The 14660-nt window shown below is 43.8% G+C and overlaps 1 protein-coding gene across 1 annotated transcript in view; it reads left to right on the top strand.

Moving 5' to 3' along the window:
- The window catches only part of LOC136864327 (polyamine-transporting ATPase 13A3), an 869746-nt gene that overhangs the window by 692813 nt on the left and 162273 nt on the right, over positions 1 to 14660 (top strand). Inside the window, exon 14 of the mRNA XM_067141161.2 lies at positions 6241 to 6351. Within this exon, the coding sequence (XP_066997262.2) occupies positions 6241 to 6351 (111 nt within the window). The remainder of the gene's footprint in view (positions 1 to 6240; positions 6352 to 14660) is intronic.

The following is a 14660-nucleotide window of genomic DNA, read 5'->3' as shown; positions in this document are numbered from 1 at the left end:
TGCGTTCATTAACTCATTTTTCATTATGTCTTCTTATGTGATAGCCTCAAAAAACTTATTAAAAATATTGTAATGGTTATAGACTAGTGTCCGCCATGCCAACTTGCTACGGACCCGCCTCGTCACCGTATTTGGCCCACCCCCTTACTTCAGCCGCGCCAATCACGTGCAGCACTTCAGTGCTAGGCCAGCCACTCTCGCCTCCGCTCGCGATCCCGCAGCAGAGGCCTACGGAAACGACTGGAAGATTAATCTGGAGTCTTCTATCTCGCGAGGTTTCTGGATACATCTAGCATCCGGACTGTTCTGGGAGGCCCAGAGCAGGTATATAAGGAGAGGAGTAACTTGGAGTCAGTCAGTCAGTGAGAGTTAGACGGAGTTAGTAAGAGTGAGTGAGAGCGAGATTGAGTTCGCTGGAGCGCAGTCAGTGATGGCCTGGGAGAGTGCAGCCTGATGGATTATCTGCTTGTTGGAGCCGAGGACTCGTTCCTGTTCCCCTGACGTCGTGTGTGTGGCTGGCTGCTGGAGAAGAACCTTGGGTGTTCTGGAGCGGCGAAGAAGGGAACACTGGGTACGACGTCTGTAGACTGCGAACAGGGTTCGACGGATTGAGTGAACAGCGGATACTATCCCGACCGGCGAGACTGACGTGTAGGCTGTGGACCGTGACAGCGCTAACAAGTGTGGCTGAGAGTGTGTACTGTAAATAATCGATGACTCTCTCTCTCTCTCTGCGTGTGTGTGTGCGTGTGCGTGTGTGTGTGTGTGTGTTGTGTATGGAACATGAGAAACAGAGAGAGAGAGAGAGAGAGAGAGCGCGAATCGTGTAAGTGTGTAACCGTGTACTTGTGTAACTTGTAATCTCGGCTATCGTCTGTGTGTGTGCAAATCTGTAATTGTAGTGCTAAGTTAATAAATCTTAGAAATAGGACGCTACCAGGTTCTGTACTCATTTATTCATTTATCTACCCCGCCAATACGTTACAATATGTTAGACTTGGAAGAATTTTTGAGTGGAGGTGACGTTGAATTTAAACTATATTAAGAGCAACGAAATGAAACTTCCTCGTTAAATGCACTGTATAGTGTTGCTTGAAAACAACGTTCAAGAACTGTTTCCTAATTTACAGATTTCATTAAGAATATTCTTGTCAACCGCTGCACACAATAATTGTTTGTCCGACCGCTCTTTCTCACTCCTCCAAAGACTCCAGAAATATTTACAATAATTCATGTTGCAAGATGGAGTCAACAGTCTTGCCATCACCTCCATGAATTCTGACATAACACAGCAACTCGAGTACAGAATGAAGATCTGATCGACGAAATTGTAACAAAGAAAGGAGGCCATAAATTATTCGGTTCTTGACTTGAGTTTGGCGAGTTCAGTATCCATTTTTGATTACGATGTTATCACTAACATGCGTACAAATGTAAGCTACGTGGTGGTATATTCATGTCGAAAACAAGAGGCGAGGCGGGGGGCGCAAAGTAGCTAAATCGCCCCCCCCCCCCCCCCCCGTGGGGCGCGGGGGTGGCAGTATATAGTCTGAAGACTTGGCTCCGCGTTATCACGAGAGAAACTCATCAACATCGAAAAGTGGTGTGTGTTGTCTTAAGTGGAACGTGGTGTATCGAAACCATCGGTTGGAATGAAACTTGGTAGGATCGTTAATTAAGACATCATACCATTGCTTCACGCCTGCTGCTGCTGTTCTTACGTATTTTGTCCATAACATGACGAAATCAGATATTCTGCTCAGGAATGACGTGGGTTCCATGTTTGTCCTAATAGATCATACTAATAGCATGCACAGTTATATAAAAAGGACGATTTCATACTACGTAATACACACATCAAAAATGTTTTGCGTCACCTCGGACCAAAGAGTTCCCAACTCGACAAAAGACGAAAGAGAGACATAGAGGTACCAGATCAGTGTTATTTATTACCCAGCAAAATAAGTGTGTCTATAACAATATAGCTTGCCTTTCTCAATTTGTCTTACTGAATACAGCAAACAACACTTTAAATACCGGATAACTCGTCCCTTTGCATTGCTGCAGGCCTGCATTCGTCTTGGCATACTGTCCACTATGATCAAGCTCATCTGGGTCAAAATTCCCCCACTCCTCACTGGTGATACCGCGTCGCTCGCAGAGTCGTTGGTGGGTAGTGACATCCATGAACAGCCTTCTTTAACTGTCCCATGCATGTTCGAAAGGGTTCATGCCTGGACAATACGCCGGCCTTTAAAGTCGAGCGATATCGTGATCATAGAGGAAGTCATTAACGAGGACCGCACGGTAGATGCGCGCATTATTCATTAGAACAAATTATCCTACAAAATGCTGGCGATACAGTGTCTGTGGGTCGGATGACGTCTTTCCTGTATCTTAGAGCAGTGCATAATGTCGCACCAAAACACGCACCTTACAGCATGTGCTGGACAATGTATCTGGCACGTGAAGCCAGACCAGATCGCTTTCAGCCACTTCGTTGACGATCACCAGGAACAACGCATTTCGACAGTTGTCGGTCAAGAGGACTTCTATTGGCAATTCTGAAGAGACCATTCAGCATAATGTTGGGACGCTATGTACCGCGCCACGTGAAGTCTAGATCTAAGACCTTGGCCTCGCCATCGAGATACAGGTGGGAACGGAGCAGTTGCTCCTATGATTGCAATCGGTAGTGCGAGTGCAGCGCTCCATCCACTATTCTCCGGTAGTAAACTGTTGCCCATTAACCAATGGGTGCTACGGAGGGAGAGCGGAGGACGGAAGAACATAACTGCGTGTGTCCTCGCTTGCAGTTGCAGTAGTGGTGGTGCGGAGCGGATGTGCTAACGGCGTGGTACTGCTTTATAGATATGAATAAAGCGAGTATATGAGAATGTGTACATTCTCATTTATCGTTAGTTGAATTTGTCGATGTTTTACTACTTTGCTTTACATCGCGCCGTCTTATGGCGGCGATGGGATAGGAACTGCCTAGGAGTTAGAAGAAAGCGACCTTGGCCTTGTTTAAGGTACAGTCCCAGCATTTTCGTGGCCTGAAAATGGAAAACCATGAAAAACTATCATCAGGACTGGGGGCAGTGCGTTTCGAACCCCCTGCCTCCCGAACGCAAGTTGGCAGCTACATGACCTAAACCACGCAGCCACTCGCTCGGTCTGTAGGTTACTAGAACACTGATTTAAATGCCAAGACCGAGCTCGATAGCTGCAGTCGCTTAAGTGGCAGATAGTGGGTTCGAACCCCACTGTCGGCAGCCCTTAATGTGGTTTTCCGTAGTTTCCCATTTTCACACCAGGCAAATGCTGGGGCTGTACCTTAAGGCCATGGTTGCTTCCTTCCCATCCAAGCCCTTTCCTATCCCATCGTCGCCATAAGACCTATCTGGGTCAGTGCGACGCAAAGCAACTTGCATTAAAAATTTGCCGAAAGCTGTCTGGTGCCTGTCATTTTTTGGCGTATGTGAAGAAAACAAATTCGCGAAATGTAAGCTGTGTGGTAAGGTTTTTTCCATGGTGGTGAAATATCTAAACTACTGGACCATGTGAAAAGGGTCCATAACGAGAATAATGAAGTGACTTCACAATCTTCAAGTCCTAACAATGTCCTTGTTGCAGTGTACGACCGTAACACTGGGGAAAACAAAGAATTGGACTACTCTTTGCTTCTTTTTTTTTTTTTTTTTTTGCTAGTTGCTTTACGTCGCACCGACACAGATAGGTCTTATGGCGACGATGGGATAGGGAAGGGCTAGGAATGGGAAGGAAGTGGCCGTGGCCTTAACTAAGGTACAGCCCCAGCATTTGCCTGGTGTGAAAATGGGAAACCACGGAAAACCATTTTCAGGGCTGCCGACAGTGGGGTTCGAACCTACTATCTCCCGAATACTGGATACTGGCCGCACTTAAGCGACTGCAGCTATCGACTCTTTGCTTCTATTCGTGGCGAATGATAAGCAACTTTGTGAAATGTAGAGGACGAAGTGTTCAAAACGTTTGTACGTAATATAAACCCTCGATACGAACTTTCATTACATCGCACTTTGTCAGATGTCACACAAATGCGTCAGACCGGTACAGCATATAACAAACTTCCAACAGTTCTAACGTTTCGGTAATAAATTAGCTATAATTCATATACGAGTGTCGTGTATAATGCATGTTTACATGAGATGGAATAAAATTAACTTACTTGAACTCTGTTGTTGTAGTGGTGGGAACGGAGCGCAGCAGTTGTGACGTCATCAGCTTGTACCGAGTGAACTACCCAATGAATGTACTGTAGCGGCACGTTTAAACACGTTATTGGTATGACAACATAAAGGTATTTCACCCGTATATTCAATGCCTTTTTCTCATAACATAACTGCTTTGCTTAATACAGCAGTGTTGTTTTCTGCTGGAGAAGTAGACCTGCTCGTTTCATCCTTGTGATGCCTTTTGATATGATCCCACAAATTTGATACGCCACCACCCGTCGCGTAAATGCGGCTAAAAAATTTAAATTTTGCTGGTTGTTTTCATCAGCAATTTCAAAGAACTGCCGTGCATCAGACTGTTTTCGTGGCATTTGTGATGCATTGTACTTAAATAACTCTAAATATTCTAAAACATGAATACCATCTAAAAATGGTATTAAATATCAAACTAGTGCCACGATTATTATCTGATATACGTTGCATAATCTATAAAATCCAACAAGCGGAGGAAATATAGACAGCAAATTTGATAAGCACAGACTGAACAAATGTACAATACTCTTGCAAAGGGAGGCTACGACGTTCGGATCGCGGATTATCTTCAAACTTTGTACACTTTTCGTAGTCCATTAGGACAACATAATGTGCAAATAGTACGGCTTACTACTCAGGCGTTCTCGAGGAAATTGCAATAGAAGTTTTCGCGTCCAATATGTACCGGTGCGTTGCGATCATGACTACGAGGTGGTGGCGGTCGAATGGATCCAGCGATTACGGAGCTTGAACGCTAACCATTCGACCGTCCCCATCTCGAGCTCGTTACGGCAACGCACGGGTACATACTGGACGCGAAAACTTCTCTTGCGATTTTCTCGAGAACGCCTGAGTCGTACGCCTTAGTACTTGCACATTATGTTGTCCTAATGGACTACTAAATGTGTACAAATTTGGAAGATAATCCGTGATCGAAACGTCGTGCTTCCACTTGTTAAATATATGTCGTGCGCTACACCGTGCTCTGGTCCTCCGCGAGTAAGCGGAGGAGATCGTGGGTGCGCTCTGCTACAACCGGATTACTCATAGTTACTACTCGCTCCGCTCCCAACTCTACTTTGTTGCTATCACTAATATTGTAAATGCATTTGCAAGGGTATAATATATAGCAATATTAAATCTACATTATTCCTTCCACCTGAATCTATTGCAAACTGAATTTCAGCAGGTCAAAATATTTTATTCATAGTGTAAAAATAATGCGGCAATCTTAATACGGCTGCAGCATTTGAACGACGTACATAAGAAGGCACATGTATGTGTGGAATTAGTATTGAAACCTAAATTGTAATTCCACCCAAGATGCAGTTACAACACTGCCCACATTTACGCATTTGAATTTTCTGCCAGTAAAATCAACCGGAGGACTACCGGAGAAAGAGCCAAAACAACTGCTCCGCTCCGTACCTATCCCAGCTCTACATCGAGAATGAAGTTGTACCTCGTGCAACCTGTTTGTCACGGTGTGAGTTGAAATACAGCGAACTGTGACTGCACGACGATCTTTATTCAGCATAGTGGCATTGCGTTCAGGGTTCCTCAGATCTGAAATTCGAAGGTAACTGTCATCAACTGCAGTCGAAACACTTGATTACCTGTGCGAGGCAAGTCATCAACAGTTCCTATCTCCTTGTAGCGCTTCAATGTTCGAAACACCTCACTTCGATTGCGGCCCACAAGTCAAGCAGGGTGTCCCGGAGCAGTTCGCTGATGATTACCTTGCGTATGCACTGTGGAATATAGTTGTCGTAGTATTTTAAAGTGACATAAAAACACTGTACCGAAAATGAGATTTTGGCATTGTGATTAGAATTTCACGCTGTACAAACCTGTTTTATCGTGTCGCATATGAATATATCTAAATATTGGTGTTTCAATAGTTCTGTGTTGTTTATATTGAAAGTGCTCTCTTTGTTAAATTTCCTTCCTTATTAGAGTAGTGTAATGACTTTGCGGGATTTGTTTCTAGATGTTCGAGTTTACTGGCTGGCAGCTTGAAGAACCGAACGTAGCTGAAAACTCAAAGTTCGACATGTTGGTTCCGACCGTTGTGAAGCAGCCCTCTTCTACACACTCTCAGGTGAGAGATTTAATATGAATTATTTCTACAACAGGAGAGCATGAGCTCCAGTTTCACTACCTGCATGCATATCTTAATCTCTCATTATAAAGAAAATGTAATAATACCAATAAACATAGCCTACATATCATAAATTTGAAACAAACACTCCAAAATTAGAGAATGTGGCAGAGTGCTTCAATTATTGCAATGTAAAACTAGGCACGTGTAGAAAGCAACTGAAATAATATAACAAACCATGCAATATAAATATTTAATTCCTAAAACAAATAGTTATTTCAATAATAAAAGCTGTCAATGTGAGGAATAAGGTCGTAAAGTAATTGTTTAATTTTGTTAAAATAAGTAGCATGGTCCAGATGGTAGTATTTATACATATTGTTATAAGTCAAGCACATTTTTACCAGTGAAGAGTTTTTAGAACAAATTGTTTCGGGAAGTTCACGCTGTAGTAAGTGTCAATTTCTTAAAAGTTCTCTCTAGCATTGAAAGATATACACTGAATGGCCAAAAGTCACGGGAATGGGTGTCCCATCAGAAAATGTGCAGTGTATGACCCCTGAGCGTTGCAGCTAGCTGCGGCGTAGCTGAACAGTCTGTCACACACTCATGTGTCGTGAAGATGGCAACACGTCGCGAGTTTACAGGCTTTACAAGTGTGACGATCATCGGCGCACGGCGCATGGGTCATAGCATTGCGGAGATTACACGAGAATTCGGGTTTCCGAGGTCAACAGTGTCGAGGGTAGATCTTCAACATCACAGACAGAATGTTACCACCCGCATAAACCGCCGTACGGGAAGACCACAGATGTTTAACGAACGGACATCGTCACCTCCGCAGAACCATACTGGGCACTCGACGGGCTACTGTGAGTCAGATCACCGCCCAGTTGAATGTTGGGAGTCAGGAACGTATTTCTAACAGGACTGTAAGGAGGCAACTGCACCGCATAAGCTTGACGACCAACTCTTGTCCCTTTGATGACGCCTCGACACAGAGCTGAACGACGTGCATGGGCCCACGAACATTGCTACCATGAGAACGCCGCCCAGACCAGAACTGAGCAACCTCCCATCTGGACACAACCTTGTTGACACGCAGCATACGCAGCATCCACATCATCATGGGCCATACGCCACACTCTCACGCGTCCATCAGCTGGATACAACTGCAAACGAGATTCCTCGGACCATACCACACGCCGCCACTCTTACATGGTCCATTGTCGATGTTCCCTAGAGTACCCTAATGGGGATTCCATGTTTCAACAGGATAACGCGCCGTGTCACCGTTCTGTGTTTGGAGGAGCACTCCAGTGAAGTTGCGACCATGGATTGGCCTCTATCTGAATCCATTCGAGCATTTATGGGATGCTGTTAATGCTGCTGTACGCTCCATGAACCCCGCACGAACTACACAATATCAATTTTGGATAGAAGTGCAAGATGCGTGGGTACAGATCCTCCAGAACAAACCAGCGCTTTGTAGAGTCGATGCCTCTCCATATTCCTGCCGTTTTGAGGGCTCGTGGAGGAGCAACTCGTTATTAACATCACATTTAGTGTCTTCCCATAACTTGGTCACTCAGTGTATGTTAAAGTGCAATATAATCTAATAAGCCATTAATATATTTAAATAAAATATCTGCCGAGTTCCTGATCAACGTAATCGTAATACCTGCGTATGAATTAATATAACTGGACACAATGAATGTGATCGCTTCTGACTTCTCACCAAGGCGGCCGTTGTTCGAATCCTGGCTAATGAATATAGGAGTTCTGAAATGGAAAGTTACAGAATTGTGATTGGTTTTCCTCTTAAAATTGGATGCCACTTGGCTATAATTACGATATAAACAGTCACGTAAAACGGCAGTCTTATTTGAATTAGATTCTGCATCAAACATATGCTTGGGCGTGAATTTTATACCCGTAACCAAACCAAACCAAGATCCGTGATGCAACAGCCCCGAAGAGCCTTGGTCTACCAAGCGACCACTGCTCAGAATATCTGGAGATTACGAGGTGTCCTGTGTTCGGCACGACGAATCCTCTCTGTCGTTATCCTTAGCTTTTTAGACCGGAGCCGCTATCTCGCTGACAAATAGCTCCTCACCTTGAACCGACCCTCAGATACAGGTAAAAATCCCTGACCTGCCGGGAGTCTAACCCGGAGCCTCCGCGTGAGAGGCAGTCACGCTCTCCCTCACCGCAGAGCCGTTGAATGTTATTCCCTTGCTTTGTAATATGAACTGCAACATTACCGTAAGCCCAATCTAGTAATTTATTTATTCATTTATTTATTTTCCCTTGCAGAATTGCATCATTTTCTATAGAACTATCGTGCTATAAAATTTAATAAAACCATCTATAACGTCTTGCAGAGAATCTATGGATTTTAGTTCCACGGCGTGCAATATATTAACACCTTTGACTGTGAAAATCGTTATAAATCAACTATTCTACAATAAAAGCGGCCTAAACGGTGAGAGCACAGTTTTATTATTATTATTATTATTATTTTGAAATAACATTCACTGCGAAGTTTATTAAGCCTGCGTTCTTCACCTTCAAGTCACTTGTAAGTACGGCTCGAAATATGTCCTCATTTGCACCATCACTTTTGTCAGATTATATATCTGTTAATGATGATCTGTGACTCATAACAGTGTAATAACTAGCGTACAGGGCTTTTCAATTTTTTTTTCAAACTCCTTTTCAGGAATGAAATCGAATTCGTCAATATCAGAATCAATATCGTTCATTATAACCACTTATATCGGAAATATCTCTTTTGCACTAGTCTGAAGGTAGAAAAGATAAACACAATAAAATGTTAAAGAAAACTTGGTTGTATGTTAATAATGCACTCGCGCTGAAGCTACAGAAGTAGTCAACGAATAAAAGGTTTCCAAGCTAACGAGAGACAGCAACAAATAACGCACACGTAAGGTGTGAAATTAAAATTGTCGTCAGAGCCACAGCAATGCTGGACAATTGTCGACGGATTGTCGACATGTGAGTATAAGTAGTCAATCTTATGAAATACCCCAACCGAAATTTACTGATCCATCGATGCCATTACTTAACTGGAGTCCAACTGAATAAAATTTGGGACATAATTCTAATGTAGTGAAATGTAGTGATTTGTTTTTTCACCGATCTAAGTATGACAAAAGTTTCTACTTGAGATTGCTTGTTGGAGCCTACATTTATTATGGGCTACGTCCTCGCTACATCTATTATTCGGTGTCGTGCTGTACAGGGTTCGAATTAGAGACCAATTCGATCGCTTTTCTTCCCCTACCTTTTTTCTCCTTGGACTATTCCCCAATTTATTTTTGTCGGCAATTGGTTCTGATGTGGCCCATTTTTAAGCCAGGATGCCTTCCTGACGCCATCCCTAATTGGAGGAATGTATTCACTATTAGGAGTTTATTTGGTGTGGTGTGTTGTTTTATTAAGAGAGAGGTATTAAGACGAACATGAACACCCAGCTCTTGCCCTGATAGGAACGGAAACTAGGGCCTTCTAAATCGAGGTCCAGTACGCTGACCATTCAGCCGGACTCTCCTCTTCCGAAACATTCTCCTCAACTGTGTTATCCGCCAACTGGGGGTAACAGTGGAAAATGAACATGACTTTGATTCACATATTTTTATCTGCCGATAATTACAGTTTATGTGGCTATTGCTACCCTGGTGTAGTCCTCGTAAGGCAGTCTCAGATAAGGATGGGCAGCATCTGCTTCGTTGGTGTGGTGGAGGATAGTGTTGTGGGTGTTGTAAAAGTTGCAGAAATGCTGGGGCCGCACACACACACACACACACACACACACACACACACACACACGGTCACCCTTTAATATTAAAAGCCACGGTCCAGCCGAGAATTGAAGCACGGACCCTCTGTACCGAAGGCCACTACGTTGACCATTCAGCCAAGAAACCGGACAAAATTTAAATGCTTATCCTCTTCCCAAGGTGGTAAAACTCTTTTCAGGTACAACCTCCCTGTCCCACACCCCCAACCCCCTCCGAAAAAGGTGATCTACATGTAGCTTTTAAATCACATACCAGCCCTCCTGCCGATTTGAATTTCTAACAGTACTGGGAATTGAACTCGAGGACGGTAGCTAAAACTGCTAACCGTTACACTACGGTGGTATCTGTCCATAACACATCATGATTTAATTATCTTACATGGTCTAGTCCGAGCGTGAGAAAACTTTCCATTATTTTATACCAAAGATAAGGTTCCTCTTGAGTAAATCGGTGCTTTTGTCCGAAGAAATGGCTGCATGTTTCCATGGAACATTCGGACAGAATATAAACATTTCCTTTTCAGTTCGTCCTAATCGTCAGTCAGCCGATAGTGCCATGTTCCTGATAAGGGGCTTAGTTACTTCAAAATGGACAAGTTGACCTTGCGGAGTTACTAAAACTGTCCATAAGTGACTCGGTTCGAATCGCCTGAACACGGGATGAATTCCATGACACGTGTGGGCTTAAGTTAATAAACGAGCTGCAGGCATTTGTGTAATATACAGCGGTCGAGAGGTCAGTGATAGAAAAAGGATGAAAGCTATTTTCCAGAGATGACAGTGAAATCGGCCGTAACTCGTGTGGTTCTAACGCTTTTTGTCCTTGGAAGCATCTTTGTGCGTTACAAACAGGACCCTTGGATGTCACATAAATTACACTGAGCTGAGGGGTAACGGGAAATGTTACATACGGAGTTGTCGAAATGGACTGAATACACTGAGCAAAAAAAACAATGAGCACACACACACACACACACACTCTTATACCCGACCCGTGGCGTACGCAGAATTTCATAATAGAGTGGAAGGGGCGGGGATTAATTTTTAAGATTGTTTATTCAAATGCAGTTTGCCTGTGTTTTTAACTATGTTTACTGCTACGACTACTTACTACTAGGTATGAAATACACCTTTGAATATATTGACATTAAATTGTATGAATTAATGGGAGGCGTGTGGAACTCATTTACGATGGCAACATGATTTCGTACATATCGCTCGATTCTACTTTATTACACTATTCTGTTAAATATCGTTGTTTACAGAAACTTCCGGTACTTAACGAAGTCAGCTAAGATGTTTACCTCAAATCATTCATAAACCATTAAATATATCGAATCTGATTTCACTGTAATATTACCAAGGAGCTGACAATCGAAATTGCCTTTTTTTTCCCCTAGTTCCTTTACGTCGCACCGACACAGATACGTCTTATAGCGACGATGGGACAGGAAAGGGCTAGGAGTGGGAAGGAAGCGGCCGTGGCCTTAATTAAGGTACAGCCCCAGCATTTGCCTGGTGTGAAAATGGGAAACCACGGAAAACCGTTTTCAGGGCTGCCGACAGTGGGGTACGAGCCAATCGAAATTGCACTTCTTTCCTTTATTGTTAGTGATTGTTTTGAATAGTGCGACCTTCAGCTGGCAATTGAATGTTTGGAGACTTTCTCATTCCTCAAAAAAACTACTTGTCGGGTTTTCAAAATAATCACTCCCCAAAATGTAGAATGTCTCTTACTCTAATTTTAGGTTTAGAAATCACTGCAGTTACATTGAAAAAAAACTATGTTCTTACCATTATCTCGGCAAATATTCACACTTCATTGCAGATTCGATTGTGAGCCCTTTGGTATTTTTTACTAAGAGTATCTACACACGAATTTTGGATAGCCGGGCAGAATCTCTCAGACGGTAGAGTGCTTCTATGAGGTCGAGTTGGCAGGTTCAGTCCTGGCTCAGTCCGGTGGTATGCGAGTGCTCAAATACGTCGGCCTCGTGTCTGTACATTTACTGGCACGTGAAAGAACTAATATATTTCTCTCTCTCTCTCTCTCTCTCTCTCTCTCTCTCTCTCTCTCTCTCTCTCTCTTCTTTTTTTTTTTTAATCCGCTTGGGTTGGTTCCCCCTACCCTCAGACTCAGCGAGGGTTCCCACAGTCCTCATCATTATTTTTGCCCTTCAAAAATGCAACTACCTTTGCCGGATTTGAAGCCGCTATCTTGGGAACCAGAGGCCTCAGCTACCGCCGGCATAAATTTTCATTTGACGTCAAGCCAGACACTGTTCGAACTGTCGCCACCACATTCATTGCAGTTTTTAAACAACGTTCCGTGTGCAGTGTCTAACTTCACTCCGTGCACAAACGAGTATCAGTCCATTGTTTGTCAGTTCTGCATTGTTGAAGTGTGTATAGAGCATTCTGGAGAAATAATATAAATTGTCCATGATGCAGTTTCCGACTTTCCCAGGGTTGCCCTGACGCTAGGTCTCGTCCTAGACTATACGTTCCTATCCAACAATTGCTCTCCTTCGAACCATCTATAGGCCACCTTGTTTCCTGCGCAACGTTTTGAATCACCCGGTATAGTGAACATACATCTGCAAGGTTTGCAGTCGACGAGGACTTGGTTGCTGCTCCCAGCTTGGCTTACTTGACTACCGGAGGAGGTGATTGGGGTAGCTAGCAGTCAAATAACATCACTGAAGAAGTTCCACGTCCAGCGTTCCCGCTGTAATATGTGATTTCCGGCGGAAGGGCGGTCCTGCACACGCCCTGGTTTGATACCTGCTTGCAGATCCCCGTAGGACACTGGGAGTGAAATGCAAGATGCTGAAGTTTCTTAACGAGGAACTCAGTCGGACATGCTAGTATCACTGGCGTAGTATGATTTCTATGGAGCGAGTTGGGTGTGCAGTTAGGGTCGCGTACCAGCGAGATTGTATTCGGGAAATAGTGGGATCGAATCCCACCGTTGATAGCCCTGAAGATGGTTTTCCATTTTGTACCTTAAGGCCACGGTCGCTTTCTTTCCCAATCCTACCACTTTTCTTTCCTTGGGTCGCCGAAAATCTTCAGTGTAGTTAGTGGTACGTTACACCAATAGCAAAAAAACTACCTCTTTACACACACACACACACACACACACACACACACCAGTCATTCTATGTAAAATGGTTCAAAGCAGTAAGTTTGCAAACCCACCCCCATAGCACTACAGCCGTGAAGTGACTTGTCCTCCCACGCGACCGCTGCTCAAACCGAAGGCCTACAGATTACGAGGTGACGTGTGATGAGCAGACTTCATAAAACGGGACCATTATCTGTCCGATAGACAGTGTAGCCAATTTAGCTTTTTCCCCGATAAATCTAGTTTTTTTAATCCCACGTTTAGCGGCAAAAGAACAATATTCCCGCTGGAGATTTTTCGCCACTAAATGTAGCTTATTTCATCCAATATGCGTTGTGGTTACCCAGTATGAACGAAGACTTCCTCTATCTCCCTATGTTCCCTTCCTGTATGATGTGGTAGCAACAGCGAAACTAGCTATGGTCACCTAGTCATGGTACCTGACTCACCACTGGTCCAGCGGGAGCATGGAATGTGCCTTTATGACATCCCTTCTCATCCTTACTATCCCCCGATCACCTCACAAAACTTCCTTACTTGTGCCACGCTCCTCACTTTCATCTGTCATATCCCATCACACTTGGTCCACCCTTGTACTTTTCCGACCACGCCGGTATTAGGTCAAGACACCAAAGGAGTCTTTCACTTTCACGCTCTTCGTGGCCCTTGTCTTTCTTTAGCCGATACCTTTATTTATCGAAGTGTCGGACCCCTTCCATTTTCCCCTCTGATTAGTGTTAATGGAGAATGGTTGCGCAGTTGTACTTCGTCTTAAAACGATCACCGAGCTCGATAACTGCAGTCGCTTAAGTGCGTCCAGTGTCCAGTATACGGGAGATAGTGGGGTTCGAACCCCACTGTCGGCAGCCCTGAAGATGGTTTTCCGTGGTTTCCCATTTTCACACCGGGCAAATGCTGGGGCTGTACCTAAGTTAAACCCACGGCCGCTTCCTTCTTACTCCCAGCACTTTCCTATCCCATCGTCGATGCGACATAAAGAAAGCTGTAAGTCACCTTCGCCTGTCAAGACTAGCTCAGTGTACATAACTAAATGTCTATGGTTTGCGATTATAGTAGTTTTCTAACTTAACAGAACGAAGGGGAATTTCATTTTCTACCCGGTGAGCAGTGCTATAAATATTTGGCTTATTTTTCTAAAAACTTTTTCTAGCTAATATTGGATGATGATCTAGCTTATTAAATGAAAATTGGGTTGGCAACACTGCAGATAGATCCTTAGCTGTACTCACGTCTTAATAGTCGGCTGTAACTTTCCTTACTGTCACACCAGGACTGCGATAGCTTGACGACGGCGATGTTAGTTTCCCACTAATAATGTAACTGTTAGCATTCTGA

This window comes from Anabrus simplex, chromosome 2 (genome assembly GCF_040414725.1).
Source record: "Anabrus simplex isolate iqAnaSimp1 chromosome 2, ASM4041472v1, whole genome shotgun sequence".
In the NCBI taxonomy this organism is placed as follows: Eukaryota; Metazoa; Arthropoda; class Insecta; order Orthoptera; family Tettigoniidae; genus Anabrus; species Anabrus simplex.
The sequence above is the reverse complement of the archived record's forward strand: the minus strand, read 5'-3'. Positions and strand labels throughout refer to the sequence as shown.